The sequence below is a fragment of the Pristis pectinata genome, chromosome 1 (genome assembly GCF_009764475.1).
Source record: "Pristis pectinata isolate sPriPec2 chromosome 1, sPriPec2.1.pri, whole genome shotgun sequence".
NCBI classification, from domain to species: Eukaryota; Metazoa; Chordata; class Chondrichthyes; order Rhinopristiformes; family Pristidae; genus Pristis; species Pristis pectinata.
Genome location: NC_067405.1, coordinates 46,580,955 through 46,596,066, shown reverse-complemented (window position 1 = coordinate 46,596,066; position 15,112 = coordinate 46,580,955). Strand labels below are relative to the sequence as shown.

General features: G+C 39.9%; 1 protein-coding gene across 6 annotated transcripts in view; it reads left to right on the top strand.

Annotated features, from left to right (window-relative positions):
• The window catches only part of atf2 (activating transcription factor 2), a 101,945-nt gene that overhangs the window by 56,534 nt on the left and 30,299 nt on the right, over nt 1-15,112 (top strand). For all 6 annotated transcript variants that reach the window (XM_052024422.1, XM_052024413.1, XM_052024428.1 and 3 more), the window contains 3 exons: nt 2,286-2,461; nt 7,252-7,363; nt 9,495-9,602. In XM_052024422.1, the coding sequence (XP_051880382.1) occupies nt 2,286-2,461; nt 7,252-7,363; nt 9,495-9,602 (396 nt within the window). The remainder of the gene's footprint in view (nt 1-2,285; nt 2,462-7,251; nt 7,364-9,494; nt 9,603-15,112) is intronic.

The window sequence follows — 15,112 nt, the reverse complement described above, 5'->3', positions numbered from 1 at the left end:
AACAACATCAGGTCCTGTCCACAAACCTTACTTCCTGTCAACCATATTTCTACTCTCAATATTCACACTCACTTCAACAGAATTATTGTAAATTTCTGATGAGTTTTTTTTGTTCAGCTGATTTTGCAGCATAAATTATCAAGAAGTAATTGCCAGCCTTGATCATCATCATTGCTCAATGGAAATCATTTCATAAGTCTCCCAAGCCCTGTGAAATTAAGAATATGTAAAAGATATCTAATATATCAGCTGATTGTGGGTAATGCACCAGGCTGTTTAATACTGATAATATATTGTGATTTGGATGTTCCTGAATAGGGTCAGCTGCTGCACTTGTAGACTACATTCCCTGTTCTTCCAAATTCATCTTTAATGGATTGGGGAGGTCAACATGTCTTGCCAGTACAGATCTAGGTTCAGGCTCTGAGGTGCAGCGTGAACTTGAACAACAAATTGGAGTTACATAGGTGGCCAAAAACAGGTCCCACCTACAAAGTTCCTTTGGAAGGCTTTAATAGCCAGCAAAGCCCCTCCTTCAGCTTTGCCGCCTGTCAAAGAAGACAAGCCTTCTCAATATTTCTGGAGTATTAAAGTTTCAGTATTCTTCCTGTTCTCTCCAACAGACCTAAAATCCATATTTAAATAAATCAAGAACCAGATCTTCCTGGCACAAGATCTGAGAACAGATGCTGGGGAATCTCAACAAGATCCTGCTCCACCTCTGGACCCAGAGTCAATGGGGAGTCCAGAGGTGGAGTACATCAGGGTATTGGACAGAATTGCTTCTCAAATCTGGGCTGTAAATCTTATATTTGGCACCTATTTCTGTTCCTGTTTTAAAGCCATTAATTCTGTCTTTTTTTATATAAATTTCTATGCACACATTTAGAAACCACTTATGTAAATTTATGCTGATATTATACATTCATGCTCATCATGCAAAAGACTCCTATATCAGGCTCTATATCAGTAAAATCCACTAAGTATGTCAACATTGGATGTAGAATGAGATTCAACTATAAATGTGATAGAACTATGCAAAGTTAAAAATAGATGTTATTAGTTGGGAAGTAAAACCACAAACTAGTCACATAACTACTTTTTCTGGCTCTGCAGCAATACATTTTTATAGAAAAAATAAATTTTGAAATTATGATAAACTTGAACTAAAATGATATCAGTTCTGACAACGTCTCAGTGAGAATTTTCATTCTCCTTTACAGTAACCTTGCCCATCCCCATTTCTGTAACAAACCTCATCCTGAAAGCCCACTGAGATCTTGCACTTCTTCACTTCTGACCTCTCATATTCTTGGTATTAGTGACTCCATCATTTGTGGTCATGCCTTGAGCTACCTGGACCTGGTCTTTAGAATTCCCTCCCTCAACTGATTTGCCTTTTTGTCAAAAATGGTCTTTAAAATCTACCTGAAATCCTATAGTCTACTTCTGGAACTCAGTGTCCATACTCCTGAGAATGACTGTTTCATTTGTTACAATAAAAGGACTATTTGTTGAATAAGTTCTTCAGTTATCTAAAAACAAAAATCATCTTAGTACAAACTTCAAAGTTCTTTACTCACAAGTTAATAAAATGGGTGATGCTGAAAAATGGTATATCTAAAAAGATCCCATGAGCAGAGCAGAGGATCCTCTAGTAGCCTTCTCAAAGGACCCCACTCCAGTACTTAATTCCTTTCTTAGTTTAGGGATCATACAGTAAATAAGATTTGGCCTATGTAAACATTCACCAAACCATGGACAGCTTTGGTGTTGTAACTGTAATTAATGTTCAAACCCTGATGGAGTGAACAAAAAGAGCATTGGTAAACTGAGCCATGGTTGGTGGAGGTTAGAAGGGAAATTTGCACTGTCACGCACCACCCCACCCCAGCCTTACAAACCTACAAGAAAACCTTAATTCCCTATCTCCAGCCTTCTCTCTTCTCCCTCCTCATCCTGCCCATCTCCATTCTATGTTGTTTCTTTCTCATTCTGCCATCCCTATTTTTATTCTTAGCCCTCGTCCCCACCCTTTATCCTGTACGCTTGTCTCATTCTATACCCTCTTGCTACCATTCACTGTCCTATGCCCTGCACCCTTTTCTGATGTCAATTATTAGGAATTAGTGGATCTGATAACACATTAAGTGTTACAGGAGATGAAACCTCCCATCCTGTATCAAGCCATTAAAAACAGCACAGAGAGTTGCTATGGTTATTAAATTCAACTCTTCTAGTACTTGTAAATATCAAGTTAATGTCATTTTGGCATTTTGGTACAGGATGTCCCATTACAACAGACAACACAAACTGTATCAACAATTCGTCCAGCATCATTGCAAGTCCCCAATGTGCTCCTTGCAAATTCAGAAACTGGTGCTGTCATACAACAAGCTTTGCCCTCTCCAACCTCTACTTCTGTCATCACACAGACTCCACCAACAAACAGAAACATAGTGTAAGTATTGAGATGACCTATTTTATTACATTGTTTTAGATGCATAAATAATAGCTCGATAAGACACTGGTTAATTGTGACTTCAACATCTGATTGTCCAAAAAATAAAGCCATCCTAGAATGCTTCTTAATTATAGTGAAACAAATTGATCAAATGTGGACCTCACAAATTAAATGAGATTTTAAAAAATGCAAATGTTGGAAATTTGATATAAAAATAGAAATCTGTCAGGTAAAATCAGTAAGTAGAATGTTTCTTTCCAGTCAGAAACTTTTGGATTTAGTCCTCATTTCAGACTTACATATATAATCTAGACTGACACGTCAGTTCAGTGTAAAAAGATGCTGCATTGCCAGACATTTGACATTTTGATGAATCCTTAATGCACTATCTTACCTGCTTGTTGAAGTGGATATGAAACATGTGGCACTAATTTTCGAAAGGTAGGGATTGTCTTGGTATCCACCAACAATCTTTAATCTAACATGCCAAAAGGTGGTCATTCATCTCATTTGCCACTTATGGGATCTTGTTATGTTGAATTTGACTACTTGGTGTATTTTGGTCTGAATTGTGTGGTTTCAGTGATAATGAAGCTGGAAGCATTTGCCATCATTACACCATAGAAGTGACAACCACTGTAGAGTTTCCTCTCATACTTAGTTTATAGAAATCATGAATTTGGTGCCAGTGATTCAGGCCTCATGCACAGACCCATTTCACCATAATCAAAAAGATGTCAGTTGAAATTAGGAAAATTTTAAGTGTTTATGAATTGCATTGTATGATATGTTTTGCTACTGAAGTCTGTAAGCTTTAAGACATAATTATTGTTAACCTTGCTCTTCCTAAAAAAGCTAAGTATGTTATTTGCCAATCCCACACATATATGTATTAACACAAAAGATCTTTTATTGTATTTTTAAATATTGATATTTCAGCATCTACCTTAAACCTATACATATGCTCCAATCTTTTAACAATGTCTGAAATATTTGCTAAAAAATTGCTTTTTCCATCCTCGTTCACTATCTGTGAGAATTCTCTAACATGAATGACATCACCATTGCTGACCACATGGGTTCCCTTTGAATTAATACACAACAGAAAAGAAGGAGCCTCATCAAAGATCTCAATATCTTTATGAGTAACTTACTTTGAGATCAGCAACACTGATGGCAAAGAAAGTTGCTCATAAAGAAATGGAAAACCTGGCCATGGCTGCCATGTTTTAAGCATTAAACATAGTTGTGAAATCTGTATCTTGAGAATGTATTAATAGTATTCTTATTGAATTTCTGGGTACTGTAGTATTATGGATATGTTATTAGATTAGTAATCCTGAGGCCTGGACTAATGATTCAGAGACATATTTGGATCCCAACATACTAGATGGGGCCTTCAAATTCACTTAATTAAATGTAAAATAAAAAAACTGATATCAGTAATTGTAATCAGATTGTCATAAATATTTATCTCATTCACTCATGTCCTTCAAGAAAGGAAACCAACACCATTACACAATTTGTCCAGGGTGTTACTCCTGACTGATAGAAATCTGGTTGAGTCTCAACTGGTGTCTGAAGTAGCCTTGCAAGCCACCTAGTTGTACCCAACCGTTTCAATATTCAGTAATAATAATTGCATAAAAGCAAAATGCTGCAGATGCTGAAAGTTTGGATTCCAAAACTGAAAATACTGGAGGTATCTAAACTGAGAAATTAAATGAATGTTTCCCTTTTCAAAGATGCAATAAGATTCAACGAATAGTTCCAACATCATTTTTAATCAATAAAATCACATACACTAGGTATGCTAAAGACGGTGGCACAACCAGCCCCATTGATTCTGCAAAATGCTTCTCATTGGCATTGGGACTGCCCCACAGCCTATCGAACTCACAAAAACATGACTTCCCAGACTGCTCCATCACCATTCCTAGTTACATCCTGTCCACCTGCAAGACAGAGGTGATTGCACAATGGTATCATTGAGAGTGGCTCTGGGAGTCCTCAACATAGACTGCCCAATCATTGAAATCTCCTAACGTCAGGCCAGACCTGGGGAAGTAAATCCGACGATTACCAACTTCCACCTCCCCTCAGCTGAAGAATTAGTATTTTTCCATGTTTAAAGCCACCTGGAAAAATCAAAAAGCAAAACTGTAGTCTGGGTGGGGAACTTCATCCATTGTCAGCAATTGCTTGCTAGCACCACCTTTCACTGAGCTGGTCAAATCCCAAAGAATATAATCCCAATGTAAAACACAACAGATGTTCGCAATCTGAGATTAAAAACAGGAAAATCTAGCAACACTCCACAGTTCAGGCAGCACCTTTGGAGAGAGAAACAAAGTTATTGTTTCAGGTTGATGCCCTGGTGATGAAAGGTCATTAATCTGAAAAGTTGATAATCCTTTTCAGCAGATGCTGCATAACTAGCAAAGTTAGCGATCACTGCACAGTTCTTATGGTAATGAAGTCCTACCTTCATTAGAACAGAAGAAATAGTTGCAGGAGTAGGCCAATTAGCCCCCAGAGCCTAATCTGCCATTCAGTCAGATCATGACTGATCCAGTCTGGTTGCAATATACTTTCTCGCTTTCTCCCCATACCCTCTGACTCCTGTGTCTATAATCTCCACCTCGAATATATTCACTGATTTCCTCTCCACAGTTGTCTGGTGTAAAGAATTCTAAAGATTCATGGCCCTCTAAGAGAAAAAATTCTTCCTCATTTCCATTTTAAACAAACAACTTTCTTACTCTGAATGTATGTCCCCTAAATGTAGACACCCCCATGAGGAGAAACATCCTCTCCTCATCTACCCTGTCAATCCCCCTCAGAATCTTATGTGGTTCAATAGGATAATTTCTCATTTTCCATACTTCAATAAATATAAGTGCAATATGCTCAACCTCCCTTTGTAAATCAACCCGTTTATTCCATGAATTAACCTAATATACCTTCTCTCACCTGTCGCCTTCCTTAAAAATGAAGATCAAAACTGTATGCAGTACTCCAAATGCAAACCCATCAATGTCTCACTTCCCAGGCATGTTCTGTTCACAAAGAGTAGGACAAATATAACCTGACCAGTTTTGGTATCTGTAGTCCACCAGCTCAGTGATAAAAGGTGCCATTAATAGTGCTTACTCATTATTCTGCAGAAGAAGACCACTAAACCCATTGAGTCCATGCTAGCTGCCAGCAGAGCAATCCCATTGGTCTCATTCCCCTCTCCTTATTTTCTCTCTTATACACCTCAAAATAACCTTTGATTGTTTTACTACTTACCTACAAAACGGGTAATTTACAGTATCCAATTAACCTACCAGCATATCTTCGAGATCAAATGACACTTACTCAAAGAAGAACCTTCTTACTCATCCTCCGCATGGCATCTTCCAAGGCCACTCTACTCTAGCCTGCATTAAAATCTTAGTCCAAACATAGATAAAAAAGCTAAATTTTGGAGGCAAGGTGAGTAACTTCCCTTATGATTGCTCAGGCAGTTCATGCTTGAGCGTCGCATCAAGGGGGTTTGGTAGAATTGAAGTTAGTGGGAATTGGGGGATAATGTCTGAGGTCAAATTATCTTCAGTTGCTTCATCAGTGACTTTCCTTTCATCTTGTGGAAATGTTTGCTGATTGTTCTAGTGTTCAATTCTTTCCCAAATCTGTAGGTAATGAAACAGTTCTTACGTGCATCCTGCAAGGCCTGAACAACATCTAGGGTTGGGGCCAATAAGTGGCAATGAATACTTATGCCATACATTTGCCAGACAATAGCTGTCCCCATGAGGAAGGTGTTTTCTCACCTCCAACACTGAATCTTCTGTTACCCACTCTCCCACCACCCAACCCTGGTGGTCACAGTTGATCAGAAACTGAACTGGACCAGTTACAAAATGCTGTGGATAGAACAGTTCAGGGACTGAATACCCTGCAGTGACTAAATCCCTTCCTAATACCCCCAAACCTTTCCATTATTCTCAAGGCAAGTGTGATGGAATCCTGTTCACTCGAATGAATGAATGCAACTGCAACAACATTCAAGAAGCTCATTGTTATTCAGGAAAAGGCAATCTGCTATATTGACACTTTGTCCACCAACTTAAACATTTAGTCCTTCCACCACCAGTATACAGTGATCAATCACATTGTGCATCACAACATGCTTCTTCAACAGTACCTCCAAAACTTGCAACCTTACCATTTACCCCCAGGAGGGCAATTTTACCTGGAATAAAGGAACACCGCCACCTGCATTTACCCCTTAAAGTTCCACTTAATTCTGACTTGGAAATATATCCCTAAACTTTCATTATTGTTGGGTCTGGAACTCCCTCCCCATTAGTTGTGTGGGAGTACCTTCAACAGATCGAATGCTGTGGGTGGTTTAAGAAGATGGATATCATCACCTTCTTGATGGGAATTCGGGACATGCAATAAATAGTTGCTTTTCCATTAAAATCCACGTCCCAAGAAAGAACAATAAAGATACAAATTGTAGTTTTGCTAATAAGGCTGTTAATTAATTTATGGTTATAGTACAAGAAGAAGCTAAAGATGTGAGAGAATATGCATGGTTCTGAATATATATTTATTCACAAACCAATTTTGAATCGTGTGAGTGTATGATACATGTGTTTATACTACTGATTGCAGTCAGAATTGAAATGCTTTATCTGCATCGTTTTATATTTAAATTCATGTTTTTTTAGCAATTGTTGTAATATGTATTCGAAATATAGTTACAGTAATTCTAAAATTTTGCTTATTTTTAGACCAGTATCTGGTTCAGTTCCTCTCTTATTACAGCTACCTAATGGACAGACGATGCCTGTCACCATTCCTGCATCAATCACAAATCCCGTCCGTATTCATACAACAGTTCCCGTAAGTGGACAAAAATGCATTAGGAACCTTGTTTAAATCTTATATATTTTTGCTATTTATTTCATGACATTTATTAACCTAGTTAAGTTTGCTTAATTAAGAGATGTTTTCTACGCACAATCAGAACCTAGCATTGGTAGCATGTTAGCAAAAGCTATTTCATGAGTTATTAGTAGTAGGATGTACAAATACTTTGATTGTCTTTAGACACGAAGTGACTCAAGATATCTTTTGAAAGACATTAGAACTGAAGACAAAGCAGGGAAATGAGAGATTAGAAAAAAATGTTTAAGGTTTGTGTGGAAAGGTAGATATTGGAGCAAGGAGAGGGTTCTTTGAGGAGGTGACCAAGAAGATTGATGAGGGTAGTGCAGTGGATGTGGTCTACATGGATTTTAGTAAGGCGTTTGACAAGGTTCCGCATGGTGGGCTTCTTCAGAAGGTCAGAGGCCAAGGGATCCAGGGAGGCTTGGCCGTGTGGATTCAGAATTGGCTTGCCTGTAGAAAGCAGAGGGTTGTGGTGGAGGGAGTGCATTGGAATTGGAGGGCTGTGACTAGTGGTATCCCACAGGGATTGGTTCTGGGACCTCTACTTTTTGTGATATTTATTAACGACTTAGATGAGGGGGTGGAAGGCTGGGTTAGCAAGTTTGCAGATGACACAAAGATTGGTGGTGTTGTGGATAGTGTGGAGGGCTGTCGAAGCTTGCAGAGGGATATTGATAGGATGCAGAGCTGGGCTGACAAGTGGCAGATGGAGTTCAATCCAGATAAGACACTTTGGAAGGACAAACTCCAAGGCGGAGTACAAGGTAAATGGCAGGATTCTGGGCAGTGTGGAGGAGCAGAGGTATCTGGGGGTTTATATCCACAGATCACTGAACGTCACCTCACAAGTAGATAGGGTGGTTAAGAAAGCTTATGGGATGTTAGCTTTCATAAGTCGGGGGATCAAGTTTAAGAGCCGCAAAGTGATGATGCAGCTTTACAAAAGTCTGGTTAGGCCACACTTAGAGTATTGTGTCCAGTTCTGTTCGCCTTATTATAAGAGGGATGTGGAGGCATTGGAAAGGGTGCAGAGGAGATTTACCAGGATGCTGCCTGGATTAGAGAGTATGAATTATGAGGAGAGACTAAAGGAGCTAGGGCTGTTCTCATTGGAGAGGAGGAAGAGGATGAGGGGAGACATGATAGAGATATACAAGATATTGAGAGGAATAGATAGCCAGCGCCTCTTTCCCAGGGCACCAATGCTCAAAACAAGAGGACATGGCTTTGAGGTGGTGGGTGGGAAGTTCAAGGGAGATGTCAGAGGGAGGTTTTTCACCCAGAGAGTGGTTGGTGCATGGAATGCGCTGCCTGGGGTGGTGGTGGAAGCTGATACATTGAACAAGTTCAAGGGACTGTTAGATAAGCATATGGAGGAATTTAAGATAGAGGGATATGTGGGAGGAAGGGGTTAGATAGTCTTAGGTGTGGTTTGAAGGGCGGCACAACGTGGTGGACCGAAGGGCCTGTATTGTGCTGTATTGTTCTATGGTTCTATGGAAAGTTTTAGAATCTTGCATATAGTATCTAATGAACTGCTATGAATGCTAATGTAAAGATAAGTGGAGAGATGCAAGAATAGTATTGGGATTCTGAGCAGATGGTGGGATTCTTATTTCCAGGCTTCCTGTTCCCCTATACCTCACATTTAAAATTTACATTTTGTGTTTGATCTCCACGTGGCCTCATTATATATGCAAACATAACCTTCCAACATCTTCCTTCCAGTGATTGTGGCTTCCTGTCCATTCCACTCGACCTTTACAGACCTCATCCCATCACTGATAGCCATTCTTCTCTTTTCACGTCCATTCCCTTTAAGTTCCTCCCTAAATTTCTTTGCCTCTCCATTTCCTTCCCTACCATTTCCTCCTTCTCCCATTTGGTTCACCATTAAAACCCATCTCAATCACCCTACTGTAGTTCTCGCTACTGAAATCTCCAGCTTTGACATGATGGCAATTTTTTCTGAAGGTGAAGTATTTTGGAATGTATTGTTTACCATAAAGCAATATATAAATGCAAGTTGTTGTTAATGTTTTTTTGCCTCTTGTATTCATATTGGTTCATCTTGTCTTGTTAGATTATCAGGCCTGTCACCATGGTGCCTAATATTCCTGGTATTCCAGGTCCTCCAGTCAACAACATTGAACCTCCTTCACCACAACCTCTACAGTCAGAAGCCAAACTGGTAAAAGCAAAAAAAATCTACAAATAATTCTGTTGCTATTTGTATTAACATAAATACCCTTTCCCTATATTTCAGTATAAAATCAATAGTGCTTTAAAAAACAGAAAGAAACCCAGAAAGAGCGCGATCTTTAATCAACAACTTTTCTCAATCCTCTCTCTCTGATAAAATCTCAGCATAAGTGGACACTAATTTCTGTGGTTGGTTGTGAAATATTTATTGGTCACTTTTAACTATTTTCTGGTTATGTTCCATATTTTTTATTTGACCATACTTTCTCCACATTAATTTTCAGACTGTTAGTGTAGGCATCTGGTATGAAACTGGTCCTAAACTTGAAAAGTGTTTTACTTATTGTATACTGGAATTCCATTTGACAAAAATAGTGGCAGTTAATATTTGTATTTTTTTTAAATGACCAGTTAGATCTAGACCAAGGAAGGTGCTTTGGTCAACTGTGTCAAAACAACAGCTTGGTTATCTACTGAAAAGTTTGAGAAAGGGTTGCTTATCATAGTTACAGCCACGTAGAATATAATTTGAGACTTTGATATGGGTTGCTTCACTGTCATAGTGAAACGGAAAACCGATAAGGTGCATTCAGAGTTGGAATGGTTTGAAAGTTGGCATGGATTTAAGAATTGACCAAGAATGTGATAGAAAGTGAGGATGGGGTGGTTTGAAATGAAATGGTAGGTTGCAAGGACAGAGGGGTCAAATGTGAGTTTTTGAGGAGGGAGGTGATGATTGCAGAGGATAGAGACTGTAGCTGAGCAGTAACAAACATTGACAATATCAGATGACTTTTGGCTCAGGACGGAAAGCGCATGGCATTTTAATTGGAAATAGGTTGAGGGAGCAAAGGTAAATCTCTTATCTTGCACCAAGTCTTATTCACCCACATTGCTTGCTGAGCTATACTGGCTCCTGGTTCAACTATGTCTGATCTTTAAGTACCTAATTGATGTTTTTCAACATCTCAGTAGCTTCAATACTCCCAATCTCTGTAACCTCCTTAAACACAAAAAACTTTTAGATCTCTCAGGCAAGATAGAAGTGGTTGATGGATGTCAGTCATCTCAGGGCATCTGTGACCTTCCTTCTAGCTTCAGGTCAGAAGTTAGGATATTTGCTGATGATTACACAATGTGCAATTCCATTCATAATACCTCAGCATGGGAAGCAGTCCACATCTGCACGTAGCAAGTTCTAAACAATGTTCAGGCAACAAGAAAGAATTTAATCACCAATCCTTAACATTCAGTGGCATTACCATAGCTGAGTCCTTCACCTTTAGTATCGTAGGGTCATCATTTAACTTGACTAGCCACATGAGTATTGTACCTACAAGAGCATATAAGAGGCTCAGTATCCTGCAACTAATGACTTGCGTTTTGATGTCCCAAAGCCTTTTCACTATCTACAGGGCACAAGTCAGGAGCATGATGGAACAGTCTACCCTTGCCCGGATGAGTGAAGCTTCAACAACTCTGAAGAAGCTCGACACCCTCCAGGACAAAGCAGCAACTTAATCGGTGCCCCATCCATCATTCTAAACATTCCTTTCCCCCAGCAGCTATGCACACTGGCAGCAGAGTGTACCATCTACAAATACACTATGGTTAGAGACCTCGGCTACTCCAACGGCACTTCCCAAAACCATGACCTGTACTACCACCTACAAGTTCCCCTCCCAAGTCACACACCATCTTGGCTTGGAAATTTTTTGCCTTTTTTTCATTATTGTTGTGTCAAAAATCTGGAATTCCCTGTCCAGCAGCAATGTGGGTGTACCTGTACAAACTCCCGTGCACCCTGCATCATTTTGGCTACTGTCCAGTGGATCAAACTTCCCTTGCTGCCAATGACTGCAGAGTTCACGAGGTGAGGGAGTGACATGGACCACAGCACATGGATAGCTTAATTGGGATCAGGCTGACTAGAGACAAGAGGGGAAAAAGCCTAGAAACATAAAAAGAAGATGAAAACCTGGATGCATTGGGGTTGTGAGGGAGGCTTGAGTCATCAGGGGAAGGAAGATCGGGGAGGCCATCATTCCTAGTGAAATGGGGGAGGTGTTAAATGGGAACACCAACATCCAAAAATAGCTCCAAAGTGGGAAGGGGGGAGAGTCAGTGAATGGGTGGTCTGTAGTGTTGCTGTGGGAGTTTTTCAAGTGTGAGGGGGATAATTTAGGTAAATTTCTCAGCTATCTGCTGGTCTCCCATGTAAACGCTGTGGAATTATCACCATGCTTTTTCCAGGGGATGCCCTGTGGCAGGTGCCCTCAGGGACAATCTCAGGAACAATGTTTTTCAAATTCTCCTGCACTACTCCAAAAGAAGTCTTAAATTTGGAATGATGTCAGCCCAAGCATTCCTGGCACAGAAATCATGTGGGGTTCCAAGGATGACTCATGGAGGAGCAACTCTGTCAGATTTCCCAGTTAGTGTAATTGGAATTGATTCATTATTGTCACATGTACTGAGGTACAGTGAAAAGCTTCTGTTGCATACCGTTCATACAGATCAATTCATTACACAGTGCATTGAGGTGGTACCAGGAAAAACAATAACAGAATGCAGAATAAAGTGTATCAGCTACAGAGAAAGTGCAGGACAGGTAGACAATAAGATGCAAGGTCATAACGAGGTAGATTGTGAAGTCAAGAGTCCATCTTATCACACTAGGGAACCATTCAATAGTCTTATAACAGTGGGGTGGAAACTCTCCTAGAGGCTGGTGGTACATGCTTTCAGGCTTTTGTATCTTTTGCCCGATGGGAGAACAGAGAATGTCCGGGGTGGGTAGGATCTTGGATTATGCTGGCTGCTTTACTGAGGCGGTGAGAAGTATAGACAGAGTCCATGGAGGGGAGGTTTCCGTGATGTGCTGAGCTGTGTCCACAACTCTGCAGTTTCTTGCATTCATGGCAGAGCAGTTGCCATACCAAGCCGTGATGCATCCAGATAGGATGCTTTCTATGGTGCATCGATAAAAGTTGGTTAGGGTCGACAGGGACATGCCAAATTTTGTTAGCCTCCTGAGGAAGTAGAGGCGTTGGTGAGCTTTCTTGGCCGTGGCATTTTTGTGGTTGGACCAGGATAGGCTATTGGTGATGTTCAGGCCAAGGAACTTGAAACACTCAACCCTCTCGACCTCAGCACTGTTGATGTAAACAGGAGCATGTGCACCATCCCCTTCCTGAAGTCAATGACCAGCTCTTTTGTTTTGCTGACATTGAAGGAAAAGTTGTCATTGACACCATGTTACTAAGCTATCTCCTCCCTGTACTCCTGACTCATTGTTATTTGAGATATGGCCCACAACGATGGTATCATCTGCAGACTTGTAGATGCAGTCATGATTGTGTAGAGAGTAGAGTAGTGGGCTGAGGACACAGCCTTGTGGAGCACCAGTGTTGAGAATAATTGTGGCAGAGGTGTTGCTGCCTATCCTTACATTGCGGTCTGTTGGTCAGGAAGTCGAGGATCCAACTGCAGAGGGAGGTGTTGACTCCCAGGTGTAGACTCCCAGGTGTAGGAGTTTGGTCATGAGTTTGCTTGGAATTATAGTATCAAAGGTGGAGCTGTAGTCGATGAACTGTAGTCTAACATAGGAGTCTTTACTGTCCATCTGCTCCAGAGATGAGTGTAGGGCCAGGGAGATGGCATCCGCTGTAGACATGTTTTGGCAGTAGGCGAATTGCAGTGGGTTACGGTTGTCTGGGAGGCTAGAGTTAATGCGTGCCATGGCCAGCCTCTTGAAGCACTTCATGATGCTTGAGTGCATGATGTAGTGTGATTTGACCAAGAAGTTATTACAAATTCAATATACTCTGAGTTAAGTCAATTTTCAATTGAGGTACTGAGAAGAAGAGCAGTATGAGATGAAAGTGTCAGACAAATATTTTCTTTTCTCACCCTTCCCTCTCAAATGACAGTTTCAAGGTACTAACCTAGGTCCAAGGTAGATAACCAAGCACTTGTCCACACTGAACTCTATTTGTTCACTTAATCTGTCTGTGCCTCTTAGCAGCTTCGTGGCTCCATATGAACAGTTTGCCATCCATCCTAACCTGGTGCCTTCTGCAGATTTGTGTATGCAATCTTCCCTTTCTCAGTCATTAATAACGGTGTAAAAGCTTGAGGGCTTAAAACTGGGGAACCCCACTTGTCAAATCCCACCAAACTGTTGTATTTCTTTTATCCCCATTCTGTCCCTTCTAATCAATTTATAGTCATGCAATAGATTTGATATCAAAATTAAAGGCCACGTGATCAAAGGGGCTTTGCCTATGTGGAAAGGAAAATTGGCTAAGGAATAGAAAGCAGGGAGCAATTGTTTCTTAGTCTGGAGTAAAGTATACTGTGATATTCTGTTGGGATCTGTATTAGGACCACAACTGCTTTTGTTGTCATTTAATATCCCAGTCTTGGTTCTGCAGGACATCATTTAAAAATTTTGAGGATCATGTTGTATTCTGGGTACCAAGCAGACTTTAAAAAGGACTTGGAGTGGATGTAAAAATAATTGTTAAAATAGTACCAAAGATGAGAGAGTTAAATTACATTAAGGGACAGGGAAACTGGATTGTTCCATGTATAGATGAAAAGGGTAAGAGATTTGAAAAAGTTGTTCAGTATCAACATTGGTTTTGATACAAAAAATAATGAGGGACTTTTTAGTGGCAGAAGGATCAGTACCCACAGAACTAAGGTGATCGACAAAGTGGGATAAGGAAACTTATTTTTCTCCATAGCTATTTGCTCTGATCTAGAATACACAGTCTACAGCAGAAAAGTGGCCAAATACTTGATGGGAAAATAATTAAAGGGCCATCAGGATAGAAAAGTGGTATTTTTTTGTTCTATCAAAGAGCTGTCACAGGCTCAATGGGATAAATGGCCTTGTTCTGTCTTGTACTGTTTTGTGCTACTGCGAGTTGCACTTACAGCCAAATTGCCTCTCCTTGTTCAGCAAATTCTTGTTCTAGTCATTCTTCCCAAACTCATATTAAACACACCAGCCTGGAATGAAGCTATTTTTTTCTCTCCCACCCTTCTTAAAAATAAAATGGTAATGGAATTTCAGCACAATTCCTGAATCAAGAGCTTTGAACGATTATGACTAATCCATCTGCAATTCCTTCATCTGCTTTTGATACCCTGAGGTGAAAACGATCAGGTCCTAGAGATTTATCTATTTTGAATCCCATTAGTTTCTCCATTATCCTTTTATTACTTATATTGAATCCAGTAAGTCCTTTCACTTGATTTATTTTTAATTTCCTTTCTGTGTCTGCTATTTTATCCTTTTGTGTACTGTGAAAATGGATACAAAGTATTCATTTAAAATTCTGCCATCATCTTGTTGTCTATTAGAATGTCACCCGTCTGCCTTTAACCACTCTATTAGTCTAAATATATTTTAAGAAATGCTTTTATCAGCCTTTATACTACTTTCTATTTTTCTTACTTCTTTTTGAAATTCTCAATGCTTTCTTTATT